This window comes from Gymnoscopelus microlampas (genome assembly GCF_963454915.1).
Source record: "Gymnoscopelus microlampas genome assembly, chromosome: 22".
Lineage (NCBI taxonomy): Eukaryota > Metazoa > Chordata > Actinopteri > Myctophiformes > Myctophidae > Gymnoscopelus > Gymnoscopelus microlampas.
The window spans coordinates 19,711,089-19,730,764 of NC_139959.1; the positions used below are offsets into that span (position 1 = coordinate 19,711,089).

Here is a 19,676-nt window from a genome sequence, read left to right on the forward strand (position 1 = left end):
GGCAGCAGGTCTTTATAGGAGCCTAGAGGAGGCTGTGACGTTGCATGTTCCAAGTGGAGGAGCTGCCCCTCCTGTCCATGACTGGAGGGAATTACATGAATGAGTTTGTTTTTTCATGAAGAAAGACAGATAGTTGGATTAGACCGATTAGACAGACAGGCAGGCAGGCAGGCAGACAGACAGACAGACAGACAGACAGACAGACAGACAGACAGACAGACAGACAGACAGACAGACAGACAGACAGACAGACAGACAGTGGTGGAAATAGTACTCACATTTTTTACTTCAGTAAAAGTATCAAGAAAAAATTACTTGAGTAAAAGTACAAAAGTATTAGTATCAAAATATACTTAAAGTACCAAAAGTAGAAGGTAGGCCTACTCATTATGCAGAATGTCCCGTTTCAAGTTTTCAAATGTAAAGAAGTATTTTGAAAATAGCCAAAAAGTATAGGGCTGAAGTGGGTAATGCATGTTTTGTAATAATAATAATCAAAATCTACAAAGAATTGTAGCTAAAGTTTTAAAATAAATGTGGTGTAAAAGTACTACAAATATTTGGATCCGAGATGTAGAGGAGTAGAAGTAAAAGTATTGGAAAAGTGGAAATGCTTAATTTCCACCACTGACACAGTGACACACAATCACACATCCTGCAAGGGAAATTCTGTTGCCAAGCCAATTATTTTAACCTTAATAAATCTTTTGAAAAGCAGATCTACAAGCTCACAATGCGTTGCAATGCGACACATTGTGAGCTTGTAGATCGGCTATTTTCAATGGCTAATAGGGCTGACGTGATTACTGTATGTTTTGTAATAATACATCTATAGTAAGTAAAGTTTTCAAATAATTGTAGTGGAGTAAGAGTATAATATTTACCTCTGCGGTGTAGTGGAGTAGAAGTAAAAGTACAGAAAATTGGAAATACTCCAGTAAAGTAAAAATACCTCAAAACTGTACTTAAGTATGGTACTTGAGTAAATGTACACACACACACACACACACACACGCACACGCACACGCACACACACACACACACACACACACACACACACACACACACACACACACACACACACACACACACACACACACACACACAGTGCACTTACATAGCCGTCCACACACACACACACACACACACACACACACACACACACACACACACACACACACACACACACACACACACACACACACACACACACACACACACACCATAATATGGTGAACTGAAAGCAACCATCGCCCCCTGTTGGTGTTTCATAGTGACAACATTTGCTTATTATTTTTCTCCTTTTTAGGACAGCTCAAGCGAAGCGAGCTGTCCTCTATGGAGAGAGATGAAAGGCGTCTGAGGTATGTGGGATGTAACCTCTGCAGGCTTATAAAGAGAGGAGGTGGCTTAGGCGAAAAAGGGGCGTAACGGGGCGTGATTTGGTCAGGGACTCTCTGTTTGTGGGAAAAAGTGGGCCGGCTTGCTAAAAAAGGGTCTGGTTGCCACCGATTGGTTGCTGCAACTTGGATTCATGCAGGGAGACGCCCCCTCTTTGCTCCAAACACCGATTGGTTGCTGCAACTTGGATTCATGCAGGGAGACGCCCCCTCTTTGCTCCGAAAAATTTGGAACGGCTGCCTGTTGTCACAGGCACTCAGGCACTGCAGAGAAGTAGACACAGTGGTGGAAAAAGTACTCAAATTCTTTACTTAAGTAAAAGTACCAATACTGCAATATAAAAATACTCCGTTACAAGTAAAAGTCCAGAATTAAAAATGTACTTGAGTAAAAGTACAAAAGTATTGGCATCAAAATGTACTTAAAGTACCAAAAGTAAAAGTACTAAATATTTGAAAATAGCCGATCTACAAATATTTGAAAATAGCCGATCTACAAGCTCACAAGGCGTCGCGATGCGACGCGTTGTGAGCTTGTAGATCTGCTATTTTCAAATAGCCTATAGGTATGAAATAGGGCTAAAGTGGTTAATGTATATTTCATTATATCATAGTTTATATCTGAAAAGTAACTAGTAACTAAAGTTTTCAACTAAATGTAGAGTAAAAGTGCAATATTTGCCTCTGAGATGTAGTGGAGTAGAAGTAAAAGTATTGTAAATTGGAAATACTCAAGTAAAGTACAAATACCTCAAAACTGTACTCAAGTACAGTACTTTAGTAAATGTACTTAGTTACTTTCCACCACTGAGTAGACATGTAGACTATAGACTATGGAGGCATCAGAATTTTGTATTAAATTATAGAATGCACCAAAACATTAATAAGTGTTGACTTGAATCTATTTAAGCCACAATAAAGCCCCGCTTTTATTTTTGATTTTTATTTGGGGTTTATTTAGCATAGTTTTAGATGATTTTCTGTGCACATTTCTTCATTTAAGCATCGCGAGCTGCGAACGGCCTTTTTGCATGTAGTTGAAGCGCAAGGGGCGGCGGGGGGGAGAGAGTCGCAGATAGACAGCTGGAGAGTTGAATAACCTCCTCTTCAAATAACCAGATTTATTTACCAAAGTAGCCTATGTAGGCGACCTACATGTTTATGTTTTAGCTTAGACACGGGTAGCCTACAATAGTTGGTAGATGATTGGTAAATTATTAACCATGACAACGACTCAAAGACTTTTATTTTGTACTTTCTTGAACCACAAGCATATCGCTGCACCAGTAGGCTACATGAGAGAGAAAAAGGGGGGGGGGGGACCACTTGATACACAAAAACAAAGCTGGCAATGTATTGCTAATATCCAGGGATGCTTTGTTAGGCTACAGAGTGCAAAGCACTACATTTAGCCAGTGAGAATTGCAGTGTACATAAAGTGCGCTCGGAAAGGTTTATTTTAGGAGCGCTTTGTGATGCACCGTGCAGTCAAATCCGCGGTGTCAATAAATTCCACTGCCCGCTCTTTGATGAGTCCTCCATCCTCCATGAATCGAATACAAACTGCAACTAGTTCCCGTTTGGAAAGCGGGAAATCTTTATACGCGAGTAGGCCTATTGCAAAATATTGTCCAATGTCCACTGAGTTCAGCCTTTATTTTACCAAGCAGGACTGATGCTGCAGCCTGAAGCAGCTTGCCCTGAAAGTGGTTTAGGCGACCGTTCGTTTAGGCGTCCTCGCGTCGCTGAGTTTGCTCTGGACAAACTTTTTTTTTTACGCTGGTGCCATTGCTGCCTCTCTGCTGTCTCAAGAATCAAACATGAAGAGAACGAGGCCACTCAGGCCAGGACATGTGTGTGGTGTTTATAATGTGCGCTTATGTCAATAAACCGGTTCTGTGAATGAGGGACACAGACAGACACATTTCACACTCGAGTGTGAAATGGGATTCTGAGAATACACATTGGCTCAATTGCTCAAAAGACCCAACATCCTCCAGACACGCAGGACGTAGAGAGAGAATGGATGTGTATTACGTTATTTGTCAGCCTTAAGTATAGGGGCGATATTCATAGTAAATACACAAAAAGCTGTCTGGCGGAGTTAAGGCACAGTGGCCCTCATTTATCAACGCGGTGTAGCCCGAATAATGAACGTACGGCGATATCACCGCACCTTTCGGCATTTATCAATATATCCTGACGTGGGCTTCATCCTACTTTACGCTGAGATCTCACGTCTGGTCGAGACCAATTCTTGACGTTGGCTGCGCCCGTTTATTCCATTCTAGACCTGCGGAGCAGACGGTCTGACAGGCATCTGGACACATATATCCACTCCAAAATGTATATCTACACTAATAAATAATCCCTGTGAAAATATAACATTTTATAAAGTAATTTAAACAAACTGCTTTAACAGTCATTCGGTTAGGCTTGCAGATCTGCATGGCTGCGTTGGCTATTTGAAAATAGCAGATCTACAAGCTCACAACAGGTCCCATCACTACGCGTTGTGAGCTTGTAGATCTGCTATTTTCAGCGCAGCAGCGATTCTGCGAGATAATTTTCGGGAGCCCCGAGTCCCCGACATTCTTTTCATGGACAGTGAGGTCCAGAGAGAGAGAGAGAGAGAGAGAGAGAGAGAGAGAGATAACCACGATAACGCAATGGTGATTATGAACCACGTACCCAAACCCGTTAAAGGCTGCTTTTCCCAAGCTGAACTATACTATTGTTCAATGAAAAGCATTGTAATCCGATTAGTGGCCATTTTTTCATAATGTATTCGAGTGCAATACACCTACCAACCGATAGGGTCACTCTGTTAAAAGCATATGGCCACCGATCAGATTAAAATGCTTTTTATTGAACAATACGGATGATACAGGTACTTTTGAGAGCCCATATATACATGTAACCTCCGTCGCCATGGGATAAGCACTTTATCTTTGAAATATGAACGTTTATGTAGATGTACGGGTCATAAATGGAGAAAGTGCAAACACTAGGTTGAAGTTCATCCATGACGGTCGTGACAGTCGACCGTCGTGTATCCGTGGCTATTACTCCCTCTAACATTTCCCATGTTTTTAGCAGTGGTGGAAAAAGTACTCAAATTCTTTACTTAAGTAAAAGTACCAATACTGCAATATAGAAATACTCTTGTTACAAGTAAAAGTCCAGAATTCAAAATTTACTTGAGTAAAAGTACAAAAGTATTGGCATCAAAATGCACTTAAAGTACCAAAAGTAAAAGTACTAAATATTTGAAAATAGCAGATCTTCAAGCTCACAACGGGTCGCGATGCGACGCGTTGTGAGCTTGTAGACCGGCTAGGTATAAAATAGGGTTAAAGTGGTTAATGTATGTTTCATTATATCATAATTTATATCTGAAAAGTAACTAGTAACTAAAGTTTTCAAATACATGTAGTGGAGTAAAAGTACAATAGTTGCCTCTGAGATGTAGTGGAGTAGTAGTAAAAGTATTGGAAATTGGAAATACTCAAGTAAAGTACAGATACCTCAAAATTGTACTTATAAGTACAGTACTTGAGTAAATGTACTTAGTTACTTTCCACCACTGGTTTTTAGTGTATTGAAATAATGTCATGCATATTTGTCCAGTGCATAGCCTACTGCAGGCCTTGTTGACTAGATTTAGAATAGATTTTTAAGCTCTTGCTCCTGAAATGATCGATTATTTTTTAAGGGGAAACGCCATCATTTAACATGCAAGTCAATGGGTGAGAAGGACATTGCCAGGCACAAGTGTAGGTAATTAATGTATTTGTGCAAGATGACCCTGCTACTGTATATAAAATGTGTATATTACTCGTTCATCATGGTTCATGTTCAAATAGCTCAATCCAAAATATAATGCTGTAGGCCTAAGTGTTAGGCTGTATTTACGCACCTGCTTAATTGTAATTAATGCTTAAATATAGTTATGACCGGTATTTTTTATCAGATGTCTGATACATTTGATTCATTCCGGACATTGGGACCAGCAGGTTACAATCCTATATCGTAACCCCTGGTATTGACCACATTGCTTAGCAGAGTTCAGTGATGCAAATGCATGTCAAGTTGATCAACAGATTGTATTATTCTCCAATGCAATAACAGTACTGAAATGAAGGCTATAAGGGCAATAATGGGAGCCCTTTCTTTTTTAAAGTAACTTCAAAGTTACTTTTCACAGTAACGCATTACTTTTTGGTGTAAGTAACTAGTAAAGTAACTGAGTTACTTTTACATGACAAGTAACTAGTAATGGTAACTAGTCACTGGTTTTCAGTAACTAGCACACCACTAGCACAACACTACAACGGTGTCTAACCGAGAGTTATACTTCTCCAGTACAACGGTGTCTAACCGAGAGTTATACTTCTCCAGTACAACGGTGTCTAACCGAGAGTTATACTTCTCCAGTACAACGGTGTCTAACCGAGAGTTATACTTCTCCAGTACAACGGTGTCTAACCGAGAGTTATACTTCTCCAGTACAACGGTGTCTAACTGAGAGTCCATGCAGATCACAGTTGACAAATATTATATATTATCGGAGCTATTATTAATGTTATCGGTTTTATCGTGATGACGTCATAATTCCTGATATCGAACCGATAATTATCGGGCCGATACTTATCGTGCACTAATAATTTTATCGCAAATTATTGTCTCCGCCAGGCCGAAGGCATGGCGAGAGAGTATGTTTTACCCCCTGTCCGTCCGTGTGTCTGTGTGTGTGTGTGTCCGTGTGTCTGTGAACAGCTAATCTCTGGCACCGTTGGCTTGATCGCAGTGAAACTGTGCACACACACTCCCTGGATGCCAGAGCAGAACCTCTGCCCCAAATTTTTCACATGGGCCTTTTATAGCGCCACCAGGAGGCTGATTTGTGCAAAAGACATTTTTGGACAGTACTCCTACAGATTTTATCCAAACATCACGCAAATCGGTGCACAGTATCTCTATAGTCATGTGATCAACACAGATCTGCCTGATTTTCCATATTCCATCCTGATTGGCTAAGGTTGGCTTCCAAAGTTTGCAGGATTGGTCCATTTTGAACTAAATGCCTCAAATCATGAACGCAGCTTGTGATTTATGTGAAATTTAACACGCATGTTCCCACTAGGCCGAGGAAGAAATGCCATTTGAAAATGTTCAAATCAGCCTCATGGTGGCGCTATAAAAGGCAGATTTGTGTTTTTAACTATCTGCACCGATCTGCGTGAAACTTTGCACACATACTCCCTAGAGGCCAAGGAAAAATATCTGCCCTGCATTTTTCACATTAGCCTTTTATAGCGCCACCAGGAGGCCGACTTATGTAAAACTTTTTTTTTTTTAGATTAAGCCTTCACATTTTTTCCAAATTTCACGCAAATCGGTACACATGATCTCTATAGTCATGTGATCAAGATGCATCTGTTTGATATTTCATATTCCATCGTGATTGGCTAACATTGACATCTAAAGTTTGCAGGAGTGGCCCGCTTTGAACAAAATGCCGCAAATCATGAACACAGCGTCCAATTGTGGTGGAACTTTGCACGCACATTTGCACTACGTTGAAGAACAAACGCCACCCTTTTAACATTGCCCTATTATAGCGCCACCAGGAGGCAGATGTTTCTTTTTTATATTACTTTTAATTTTGTCCAAACATGCAAATCAGTACACATGATCTCTATAGTCAAGTGATCAAGATGGATCTGTCAAATTTTTTATATTCCATCCTGATTGGCGAATCCGAAAATTGCTGGCCCACAATAACCTACCTGACCTGGCGGAGACCTGTGCTCCGAGGAGCACTTTTTCTGGTTTTTATATTTTTCTCTGTTGTTGGTGACAACTCTAGTGCGACGCCACGACGGCACGACGGTGTCATGAATGCGTCCTTTCACAATATTGTGCGTCAGCGACGCAGGACGCAGGCCTATGAGCATCTCTGCTCAGTGCGGCTGCAGAGTTCATGTGCAACATCGCATGGCTGTGGCTTTACAGTTTTCCTTCGCCGTGTCTGTAGGTCACCCCCAGGGACCCCCAAGGGTCTCCAGGGACCCCTAAGGGGGGGGGGACGACCGCGGACCTCCTTTTTTTTTTTTTTTTTTTTTTTTCATCCCATGCTTTTGTACCCCCAAAACTATTTTCTTTTTTTTTGGGGGGGGGGGGGGTCCTGCGCTGTCCATCATGACATCTATGTCATTCTTTCTTGTTTACAGATGACTTCTCCCTGAATAACAAATTATGAGTTTGATATGCCAAATGACATTAGCTTATTGGATTTCCTGCAAACTCAATATTTGGAATCACTATTTCTTTTAAAAGATTTTGAAGAATTTTGTCTGTTTTATTATTTCACCACAAGCTTGAAGAACATGTTTTTCTGTTCTTTTGTAATGGTGAAATTATGTCAATCCCGGTCTACAGGACAGTAGAGTATAGTCTACTCTTCATCCTGTTTGTATTGTTTTGTTTTTGTTTTCCCTAATCCGTTATCACACAAGGGCAGTACTGCCAACTGAACTACAGGCTCAAAGTTCATATTTTCTGTGATAACCATAAAATACTGTTCTCCATTATAAAAACAGGACACACTGCAGTCAAAAGGTTTCATAAAGTATGCAACATGACCCCACTCGGCCGTTGTGGGGGTAAAATGTAACCTATAATTTACCCTGGTGTCCCTATTTTGGGCAGATTATTTTATTAGCAGATGTAAGCTTGCAAGCTTGTAAATTGGCTATTTTTGCAATTTGTCGTCCAAGTATAGGGCTTAAGTGGTTAAATAATAATAAGTTAGGTCATAAAGAAGAAGAACAACAAGACGCTAGAGGAAGAAGCTTTGTCTTAATAATGTCATAACAGTTACTAAGTATTATAATGATCAAAATCGGATAATTATTCCTACTGAACAACCATATATCATGACTATGTCATAGTAAAATGCATTTTATGTAGGGTTCTTTTTGTGAGACTACTTTTAAAAGTAAAATTGTTGTTCATCATTGTTTGAAGACGTTTGACTCCAATTTGTTATTATCATTAATTTCTATATTTAACATAATATTCAGAAGTATTCTACTATGTGTACTGCCTTTTAATTAATATATATATATATATATAATATTAATATGCCTATTACCCATTATGATAGAACTTGTTCTTCAGCCTTTTCAAATGTAAATATAACATACACCAGTTATGTCAACAACAAGGAATTTGCTATCATATAGCAGTGACTGACAATCTAGGATTTGACCCTTGGCAAATGATTCAAATTCAGTATAATTGGAGCTATAAATCATTTGACTAATGTTGAACAATATTTAACCATTTTGTACTTTGCTGTGTAGGCCTATTTAGTTTCATTTTCATATGCACATTACATATAAGCTTCCAGGCCACATGCTTTGTGACTATGGAGCATATTCGACCTGTCTGACTCACTCTGGCTGAGATCACATGTTGATTTGTGCGCCAGACCTCTAAAACAGAATTACAGATCCGATGGCAATGAATACAGTAGTAGGCTGGCTATCCGACCACATTCTCATCACTATATGCATTTATTATCATACATTTCCCGTCATCTGGGTATTCAGATAAACATTGCATGTTAATGGTAATAACAGGTGTAAATGGGGCATGTGTGTCTTGATAAATAGTCCTAGTGACAGTTTTGTTGATGTATAATTGGTTGAACAGTGGCTCAGGTTGCGAGCTTGTAGATCTGCTATTTTCTGTGCTATTATAATGTGAATACTTTGTCCATCATTGGTGGGAATGTGAAAGATCCCACTCATAGATTTATGACGATCCTGAAACCATAGTAGACCTTACAAAACTGTGGAATAACAGCTATACAAAACAGATTGTTCACTGCGAGCTCCAGTGATGGTCTGATACAACAGGGTGAAAGCCACTTGATTAAACTGACTGAAATTCAAAATATTCCTCAGAAAAACAGTTGTCTCATTCAGAAGTTGTATCATTGTTATTAATTACAAGTTTTAGGATTGACCTTTTTCTGCTTGACCACTATATGTATTCACTCACATGCATACTGATATTGGCCAGAGCCTATATTCTACCTTTGATGCCATATATCTTCAGGGACAGATTAATAAAAGACTCAAAGAGGACCCGGCGGCAATTATATTTTGGGGCCCTCCCACCCGGCCCAACGCTACCCACGGGCACTCCGGTGGGCAGGCAAACATCAGGACACTAGTATCCTAAGGATACAAGATGAAGCTGTTATTTATATATATATATATCTATGTATATATCTATATATATTTCATATATTTATACATGTATTGATGGGGGGGACTTTAGGACAGTTGTAAAACTCAATGGCAGGTCTAGACCTATCTATTGACTATTGGAGTGGAGTGGGGGAGCTGACCTGCTCTGTTTTAGGGCTGGTATAGGCGGGCTCTGGAGTGGGTCCGGTACTGTTTAGAACCCGACCCGGTAAATTGTAGTGGGACAGGTTGGGTTTAAGACCCGGTAGGTTGGAGTGTCCGGTTTGGTTAATATGGCGTCACTGTCATTTCAACCACTTTAACCATATTTTATACTTTGGCTATTCCAAAATAGCAGATCTAAAAGTGCATCACTTTGTGCCGTGCCCATGAGCTTGTAGATCTGCTATCTTTGAAAAATCCTGGCACAAAAATATTTTTTGAGACTGAAGGTCCACAGCCCATAAAAAAATATTTTGGGGTCCTTGATATGAAAAAGTTTGAGAACCACTGGACATAGGTCGGAGTAATAGGTCCGGTTCTGTTTAGGACCCAGCCTGGGCCTCGGGCCAGTTCAGTCAAGACTGAGGGGGGAGGAGTCAGTGGATCATGATTGACGCCCAGTGGAGAGAGCAGGAAAAAACTACAGCCCTGTCGCCGCTACACTGTGACTATTAGCTAAAATAAAACACTGTAAAAACGAATAGGTATTTATGAGTATTCGGCGCTACGAGGCCATGCGATCGCGCGAATAATGCCTATCGATCCGTGATTGACACCCGATCGCCTCTCGCGTCGAGCTGATAATGCTTAAAATGAAGCTGCCGATGAGAACGGGCGAGGAAGGAGGAGGAGGCGGCGGCGGCGGGGCCGCCGTCTACTTGTCGGAACAACTCGATCTTGTGGAAAATCTCCCCGGAGGAGTCGGTTCCTCCTCGCGATCGGCGGCCGACGACAGGCTCCGGGAGCCTATCGCCGGACGTCCCGCGGCCGCGGCGGATCCGCCCCGGCTGGACAAGGAGACGGTGTTCTCGTGGTTCGGCCTGCGCCTCGACCCCGCCAAGCGGATCGAGTTCATGTGCGGGCTGCTGCATATGTGCCAGCCGCTGGAGCTCCGCTTCCTGGGCTCCTACCTGGAGGACCTGGCCCGGAGGGACCACCACGTCCTGCGGGACGCGGAGATCCGCGCGAACAGCGCCAACGGCGACATGGGGATCCTCCTGACGGACGACGTGATCGGCGACCCCGTGGTCCGGTCCAAGCTGCTGGTGTGCCTGTCCCTGCTGGGGTCGGACAGCAGGGAGTGCGCCCGGGTCCTGTTCAGGATCCTGAGCCATGTCGACCCCGCGCTGTTCTGCAAGAACTACGGCTACCCGCTCCCTCCGTTCAGGGACCACCGGCCGTTCATGGACCGGAGATCGGAGCAGCACTGCGGGGGGTCCGGCGGCGAGGCGGCGGCCGGCGGACCCCTGGAGCAGCTGGCGCTGCTCTTCACCATGGCCTCCCTCCACCCAGCCTTCCCCTTCCACCAGAGAGAGACGCTGCGGGGCCAGCTGGACAAGGTGGACCTCCTCCTCGCCAAGGAGGAGGAGGACCGCCGGCGGCACAACGAGCTCACGTTAGCCGCTCAGGCCACGGTAAAAAACGTCCACGGTTTATCATTTTAATGAACGGCTGAATGAATGTGCACAACTTGAACTTTTTTTTTTTGCACTTGACCCTACCCGGGTCTAGTCTCGATAGCATAGCATGAATGCCAAAACGCTCGCCCCAAAACACAGTCGCCCCGCCGGGGCAAATCCGGCGACGGAACGGTCGTCACCTATAGTGTTGTGTTCCTAAACGTAAACTATGCCTAAACAGTACTGTGTTCTACCGTGTTACGCTATATAGACCCTTAACAGACGACGTCACACTGATAAGAACCAGTATGCGCTAAATGAAACCCATTCTATCAGGTCTCGCCAGGACGTGCCACACTAGCCAACACACAAGAGGGGGTTGGGGTGTGCTGAAACTAGCGCACCCCGAAACAACAGGTTGGAAATTGATTGCGTGAAACAATCACCTGCGCATCCAGTCTCAATGTTAGTAAACAATTAATTGGTCTATACGTAGTATGAATAGGCTCTATTCACAGCAGCCATATTATGAAGAAATGCACAGGTGTTACTAATGATACTAATAAAGGCTCTGTTCCATTCTGGTCAAACAGAGTCAGGGTGCTGATGTTGTGCATGTTGGCTCACTGCTGGAAACACTCTGCTACACCAGTGGGTCTAAAGTTGGGGTCCAGGGACCCTCATGGGCTTCCAAATGGCCCCTTACGGGTGTGTAACTCTGAGAATGTACAAATGGCTTACGGGTCCATTTGGTTCCATTTGTACACTCTCAGAGTTATGGGGGTCGTGGAAACCACTGTGCACAAATGGAACAGAGCCTTCATTAGTATCATTGGTAACACCTCAGAAGGAAGTGATGATATGGCTGCTATGCATAGAGCCTATTGAAAAAAACGTAGCCCTCTACTAACCATTTCATCCCTTGACCACGCATGAGCGTATCCATGACAACGCGCATGTCAAGCACATAAAAAACCTAGAACACACCACTGCCTAAACGTAACCTTACTCCCAAACGCAACCTCAGTCAACTATGCCTAAACCTTGTCTTATTCCTAAAAACATAACCTCAGTAAACTGCCGAAACCTAACCTTATTCCTAAACCTAACCTCAACTATGCCTAAACCTAACCTTATTCCTAAACCTAACCTTATTTCTAAACTTAACCTCAGTAAACTATGCCTAAACCTAACCTTATTTCTAAACGTAACCGCAGTAAACTATGCCTAAACCTAACCTTATTCCTAAACGTATCCTATCCTCAGCCTAAACCTAACCTTAATCCTAAACGTATCTTCAGTAAAACTATGCCTAAACATAACCTAAGTAAAACTATGCGTAAACCTAACATTATTCCTAAACATAACCTCAGTAAAACTATGCTTAAATCTAACCTTATTCCTAACTTAATCTTGGTAAAACAAATACAAGAACCGCTGGGGGAGAGCGGTCCGCGGAAAAAATGGGGGTGAGCGTGTTTTGGGGCGAGTCTTCCGGTTACCCACAGCATTGCTAAGCTAGCGTGCTATGTCTATGTTCAGGAGACGACCTTTCTTGCAGGCAAGCTAGCATGTTATGCTAGCAATGAGCTTACATAGCTGGCTAATGTGCTAAGCTAGCAGCTACAGTTAGTGAGTGAGTTCACGAGTGTGTTTCCGTGGGCATAATGTGGGGCGGAGGTTCCCGTTATGTAACGGTGTCCATGCTGTCCGCAGTGGTGGAAAAAGTACTCATACTTTTTACTCAAGTTAAAGTATCAATACTGCAATGTAGAAATACTCTGTTACAAGTGAAAGTCCGGAATTCAAACTTTACTTGAGTAAAAGTACAACAGTGTTGATCATGTCAAAATGTGCTTAAAGTACCAAAAGTGTCAAATGGCCGAAATATAGGGCTGAAGTGGTTACTATATGTTTTGTTGTAATAACAAAATCTACAAAGTAACTAAAGTTGTCGAACAATTGTAGTGGAGTAAAAGTACTATATTTGCCTCTGAGATATAGTAGAGTGGAAGTAAAAGTACTGAAAATTGGAAATACAGTAAAAAGTATCTCAAAATTGTACTTCTCAAAAAGTACAGTACTCGAGTAAATGTACTTAGTTCTTCGTTACTTTCCACCACTGATATCTGACTACTGGTTCTCAAACTTTTTCATGTCATGGACCCCCAAATACATTTTTATTTGGCTGCAGAGCAGACCCCCATCCTATTCATGATTTGTGTTGTTGAATTGATTTTTAAAATAAACTGATATGCTGCTAAATAATTTAGCTGGGGACGCCTTGGAACCCCCTCAAGGACCCCTGTGTACCCTCCTTGGACCCCACTCTGAGAACTACTTCTATAAACACTTGAGTTCACCCATAGGCATTGTTGCATTTTCTAGTTTAAAGATATTTTTGGGGGCTTTTATGCCTGTATTTATAGCGTTCAGTGGAGATTGACAGGAAACACTGAGAGAGAGATGGGGAGAAACATGCAGTAAAGATTGTTGGGCACTTGAACCCACAATGCACTGTCAGGCTACATAGGTGCTCGGACTGCTAGGCCAGCGATTCGGACCTAGAGTTAGTTTTCTAAGTGGGGTCCTTGAGGGGGCTCTCAGGGACAAATGAGAAGTAGTTTAATTTAATTATAATTAAGTTCACCTCAAATTATCACAATACAAAAAGTATACTCAATGTTTCAAATCATATTTGGGTTTCATGGCATCTGTGACATGAAAACCCCTATATGTGTTGTAACAATAGCAGCAGGTGTTTTACAAAGTGAGTTGCTATAATAGTCAATTAACAAGTTACAACAGATTTTGGTCTCGGTTGGGCCGTGAAAACATAGATTTAACTGTTTTCGTGAATGATACCAAATACATATTTATTGTTGTGAACAGTCAAGTTATTTTAAAACAGAAATGGAAAGCAATCCTGGGAATGGCATGTGTGAAATGTCTGTAGTACACATGGAGAAGGGGGAACACGTTGCCTTAAAGTAATAGCGCCACAGGCCTTTTTCCTCCTTGATGATGACCCCTGGCTGGTATAATATGTACCATTTTTTTATTCTCCAAAAGTGTACATTTAAATGTAAAAGCTCTATACATTAAATATGACTTTTTTTTTGCCGCTCAACCAATCTGGGAACCCATCGCCAAATAAAAAAGGAAAAACGGCGCCCTCTGCTGTTTTTTACTCTTTCACTTAGCTCTGGGAGGAGCTCGATGGAGCACCCGTGCGCAGGGAAACCGGGGTTTTGGTCTGCCTTCAGCCTTTCACTTCCGGTGGTGCGACTATGTTTTCATTCCCACTAACAATATTTCTACACAGAACACTAACACCACTTCTCCCAGAGAACATGGATCGTTTTGGTTATAAGCCCACTTGTTTCTATGATGAAAGCGCAATTTAAAATGTGAATATCTTTCCGTGGTTTTGTCTGCTCCGAGGACGCTATTGTTAAATGAGTTTCGGTTTGTTTCTAGTGTGGAATGATCGGCACACACGTAAATCCTGCCCACTACATTTGATTGGGTAAAGCGCGGCCTGCTTCCTGATCTGAAGGCACACCCACTTGTAGGCCAGTGCGTACGCGATATGACGAACCCCCCGACAGATTCAAGCGGAGAGCAGAATCTGTTCTTGAGAGATTACCGCTCAACTGACTACCCCACCTGCTTTTTCTAGAACCTTTTTACAAGTGTAAAACAATATATACATTATAGTGTTGATCAACGTTTTCAGAAATGGCCATATTTATTTGCCAATGGTAAATTGTATATTCTCATTTCTTTGTTAATACTGTTAAGAATCTGCAGAAACACAACATAATTGCCTTGATTTAGTTAAAAAAATAAATAAAAAGCCCTTGAAGATGACATGATAATGTTTACTGTGATTATGGTAAGCTTACATTAGACTAGACAGCAATCCATCTTTGGCGAAGATTAGAGGTCCTATTCCTTACTTTTGAGTGGAGCTGCTACTTGATACCATAGACATCCAAGAATTGAGCTAAGGAAAACAAAAGTTAGCTCACCATTCAATATGTGAATGCATAATAAAAGGCATCCACAAGTTATGTCTGACTCTTGGAAAGTAGGAAATAAAATTCCCCCAAATCTGCACTAGGCCTATTTCTTTAAATAGCTTGCGTTCCACATGTAGTTTGATGTGACATTCTCTCCCATACAAAGAGGAAATTGAGAGAATGGCACTTTAGGACTACTAGGCTTTAGCCTACTTTTCATACGATGTTCTCCGTGGTCCTAGTTTACCATTAGAGCCTTTGAAAATGGGCCGAGAGGTGCCTTGAACACAAATAGGTGTGAGCACTGCACCACCTCTGTATGGGAGAGCAATATATATGTTACAGGTAGATTGGCATTCCAGGTAGAATGGAAAAGAAGCGCTTATTTTCACCGCCCCCAGGCAATTCTGTAGCACCAACGCTAGAGGGCAATAAAAGCCAGTCCCACAACACCACACACGCACACAACACAAACGAGCACGCACACATGCATGCGCGCACACACGCATGCGCGCGCACACACACACACGCACGCGAAGCACAAGGGGGTGAGCCTGAGGGGGCGGGCTGGCGGGCTATGTAGTGCAGCGAGTGGCAGTACTTGGGGCAAACCATAGAGGGGCAAATGCAGTCCCCACAACATCATTTACGATTCTGTCCCTATCGGTACATAACTCGAACGTCGCTGAGTCGAATCAGCAGACCATCGGCTGGTCGTCGCGGGCACTCGCGCCTGGAGGCGCTCGGGCGCGACTTCCTCAGCCTCAAGGTCTGCTGATTCGGCGCGCCTCCGTCATGGTCCAAAACTATACTTTTATCGGCGAAAAAAAGTAGTCCGCGGTTGTTTGAAAAAGTAATGTCCCAAGCGGGAGTCAAACCCAGACTTACACTGATAGTGGATGGGGAGTCCAATGATTATCGAAGTGCGCCACTGAAGCTGGCATGTATGTGTATCCATGTTGTTGTTGTCGCCGTCCTCCTCGCATCGCAGCCCCGCACCGAGCCTAAAAACAAGCGCTCCACTCCCATTCTACCTGGAATGCCAATCTACCTGTGACATATACACTGGAAATATTTTGTACTAGTTTTCATTTCCCTTTCTGTGAAATTCAACTTTTTGCGGTATGTAAAGAAACAGCTTTTAATTTAATTTTAAATAGAACTGTTTACATATATTGTAGTTGATGGGGTTTTACTAGCAATGTTACATAATGAATCGGTTAGCCACATGACCGCTAGCATCCCTATTCTGGGGGCGAACATTCGGCGAAAATTTCAGGTCTACATATGCTCACAACGCATCGAGGCAGCCATTTTCGCTTATACAGCTTTGCAATGACTGACCGTTGATCTCCTTCTAAAAAGAAGTGATCTACAAGTTCACAAGACGCTTGCAAATGCTGTGCACCGTCATATAACGAAGCATAACGCATTGCAACACGTAGATCTGCTGTTTTTGGTGCAGAGATTTAATAGTGGGAAAAAAAGGAGCAGACGGTCCAAGTATAGAGCCCTGGGGGACCCCGGTCAATGTACATACTGTAACTATATAGGTATAGGGTTTAAGTCCTTTATTAGGTCTACTAGAAAGGTAGTGCTATTGGCCACTTAAGTCCTATTTAAAAAATGTCAAAAACAGCCCATCTACAACAAGTTCACAATGCATCACAATGCGATGTGTTGTGAACTTGTATATCTGCTATATTTGCAATTTCTCCATTATACCCTACTGTATAATGAGATCCCCAAAATAGGGATGTCTATTTTAAGTTATTAATTAATGTAAAATAACCAATACTAACAAACCTTTACATCTAAAGACATCTAAGAATAAATATTATTATTTAGAAACGTATGTCTATTTTTACTACATGTAGTACTAGTACATGCACGGCTGATCAGGACCCTACCATCATAACCATGCAAAATTATGCAGGAATAGTGGTATACACGCCTAATTAACATGTTCAAACAAATTAATTTATTTTGCCTAAATCATTGGGGAAAGTAGAACATGTGCAAAATAAGATGGCTATCTGCACGGACACACACACACACACACACACACACACACACACACACACACACACACACACACACACACACACACACACACACACACACAATCCCCAACATATCCCCAATGGGACAGTAATGGAAGTCGTTGACCGCTAAGTTTATTTTTTGACTGTACAAAAGGCCACCGCTGCATGTTGTCTACTCTCTATCAAACTTGTAATGGGCGCTGCGGAAATGTCACGTGTCACAGGCTGTTGTTTTTGTTTGTCCTCCAGAAGGAAGTCACTTTTAGACATCTGCTAAAGCGCTGAAAAGTTCCAAAGGTGTTTGGGCTGAAAGAGACGCTCAAAGAGTTGAGCATCGTTTCTCAATCACAAGTTAAGCTCTATGCACTTTGTTGTATGACAAATGGCAAACATATTTTTGTCATTATAGCTTAAGGTTTTTTCATTTCATACTTGGCAGTTATGTATGCACATTTAGAGTATCAATGAAATAAAATGGGGAAAAGAGGATAAACCCTTGTTCACAAGAGTACCCCTCGTGATACTTTAAAGTGGTCCCCGCCGACATACAAGGAATTAACGCCATTGTGTGTCAAAACAATCCAGGTCTCCTCCTCCTACGCCTACAGACTATAGAAGCCAACCTTAGCCGCTATCGGTCATCTTGCACTCTGGGAAGGCAAGGCAAGTTTATTTGTATAGCACATTTCAAAACCAGGCAGAGGAGGGGCGGGGATGGGAACATGAAGTCTTGGGAGGAACTCTAGAGCTGATCTGGATTTTGACATCATGCTTTAAAAAAGGAGGGGGACATGAATGAATATTTGTCTTGTTGATACATAAAATCACATCCAAATGACAAACTGTTTCTAGTAATCTAGGGTTACCACTATCATCAATAAGATAATTAGAAACTGCAAAAATACAAATGCAATGTTGTTGCAATAACCTCTCTGTCAGGAGAGAGAGGCAATGGACATGCAACTTGTGGATTGTAGCTTTAAAATCTATTGGGCTATTCTTCTGCACCAGAACCAAAGCATTGTCCTTCCTTTCCCTCAAGATTGCTTGTTAGCAATATCGGCTAATCATTTAGCTTTTGTTTTACAGATGACTATTTATTCTCTGGGGTAATGACATGGACTAGTTAAGCGACTTTGTATCTAGAAAAGTGCTATATAATATAAATTGCATGTATTATTCTTACTAGTTGATGGGTTGTGAACTTTTAAACTTAAACATAACACTGATGTATTCATATTTTCATGCGAATGAATGACATTTATTTACCCAATATTTACTCTCTGCTCCTCTCCTCTGTCCCTCCCCTCCACCCCCCCACACCTTGTCGTGGCAGTATAATTGACAGTAATTGTGTTTCGCCTCCAGCAGCAGCAGAAGGGCCAGAAGACAGACTATCTCTCCCTGGGTTTGGGCTTGGGCCAGCATTCAGCATCTCAGGCCCCCGGCCAGAGTAGGCGGTCCAGTCACACACCACCCAGCCGCAGGGCCACGCAGAGAGAAGGTATGTCGTTGCCACAACTTCACAGCTAGATTGACTCAAAAGCAGAGCAGTATATAACTTATTGCCATTATAAAAATGCTCCAGTGGAGAATTACAATTTGACCGTGTTATGATTTAAAACATTTTTTTTTGCTTTTTCGCCATTTACTATGAAATTGTTGTGGTCCCAGTCAGCCAACCCCCACTGTTGGTCTGGGGAGGGTGCAAACAATCACATGTCTCCTCCAATACACCAGCCACTTCTTTTCGTTTGCCTGACGGCGATGAGTTACAACGAAAACGACCGCATAACGGAGGTTCATGCTTCCTTCCCAGGTTCCCCTCCCCACTGCACAGGCACCAGCAGGAGTCGGTAACGTAGTGACAATGACATGGCTGGCTTCATACCTGTGAACACTGGCAATTATGTTTTGGGGTGCCCGGCCAAGCCGGGGGCACCGCTGCTGGGGATTGAACACGGGCCCTTCCAGTTCAAATGTTGTCCACTGGAATGAGGCAGGTGTATTCTATAAAAAGAACATATTAACATAAATGGAAAACCTGGCCTGGATTTCTTCTGGACAATGCTCACATTTGACCTATAACTACTGGAAAACGAATAAAGTTAGAAAGGTGACACTTGTTTTAGCTGTGATTGGTTTTTTGTTTTAGGAATTGTTTTTTAATCCAAACTTATTTTTTTATATGTTATATAAGTTATATAAGTTTTATATAAGTTTAAATGTGTAATGTGTGAAAAGCGTCCAAATGCAATAGATACTACACTACTTTGAAGGAATTTGGAAACCGCCATTCGTTTCTCTGCCAGCTAGTTTT

General features: G+C 42.2%; 1 protein-coding gene across 3 annotated transcripts in view; it reads left to right on the top strand.

Annotated features, from left to right (window-relative positions):
• Positions 1–10,283: 10,283 nt before the first annotated feature.
• Positions 10,284–19,676, top strand: part of zcchc2 (zinc finger, CCHC domain containing 2) — a 50,116-nt gene continuing 40,723 nt past the window's right edge. For 2 of the 3 annotated variants that reach the window (XM_084049020.1, XM_084049022.1), the window contains exons 1-2: positions 10,284–11,301; positions 18,725–18,860. In XM_084049020.1, the coding sequence (XP_083905146.1) occupies positions 10,471–11,301; positions 18,725–18,860 (967 nt within the window). In that variant the 5' untranslated portion in view covers positions 10,284–10,470. The remainder of the gene's footprint in view (positions 11,302–18,724; positions 18,861–19,676) is intronic. The other variant, XM_084049021.1, reaches the window with a different exon arrangement.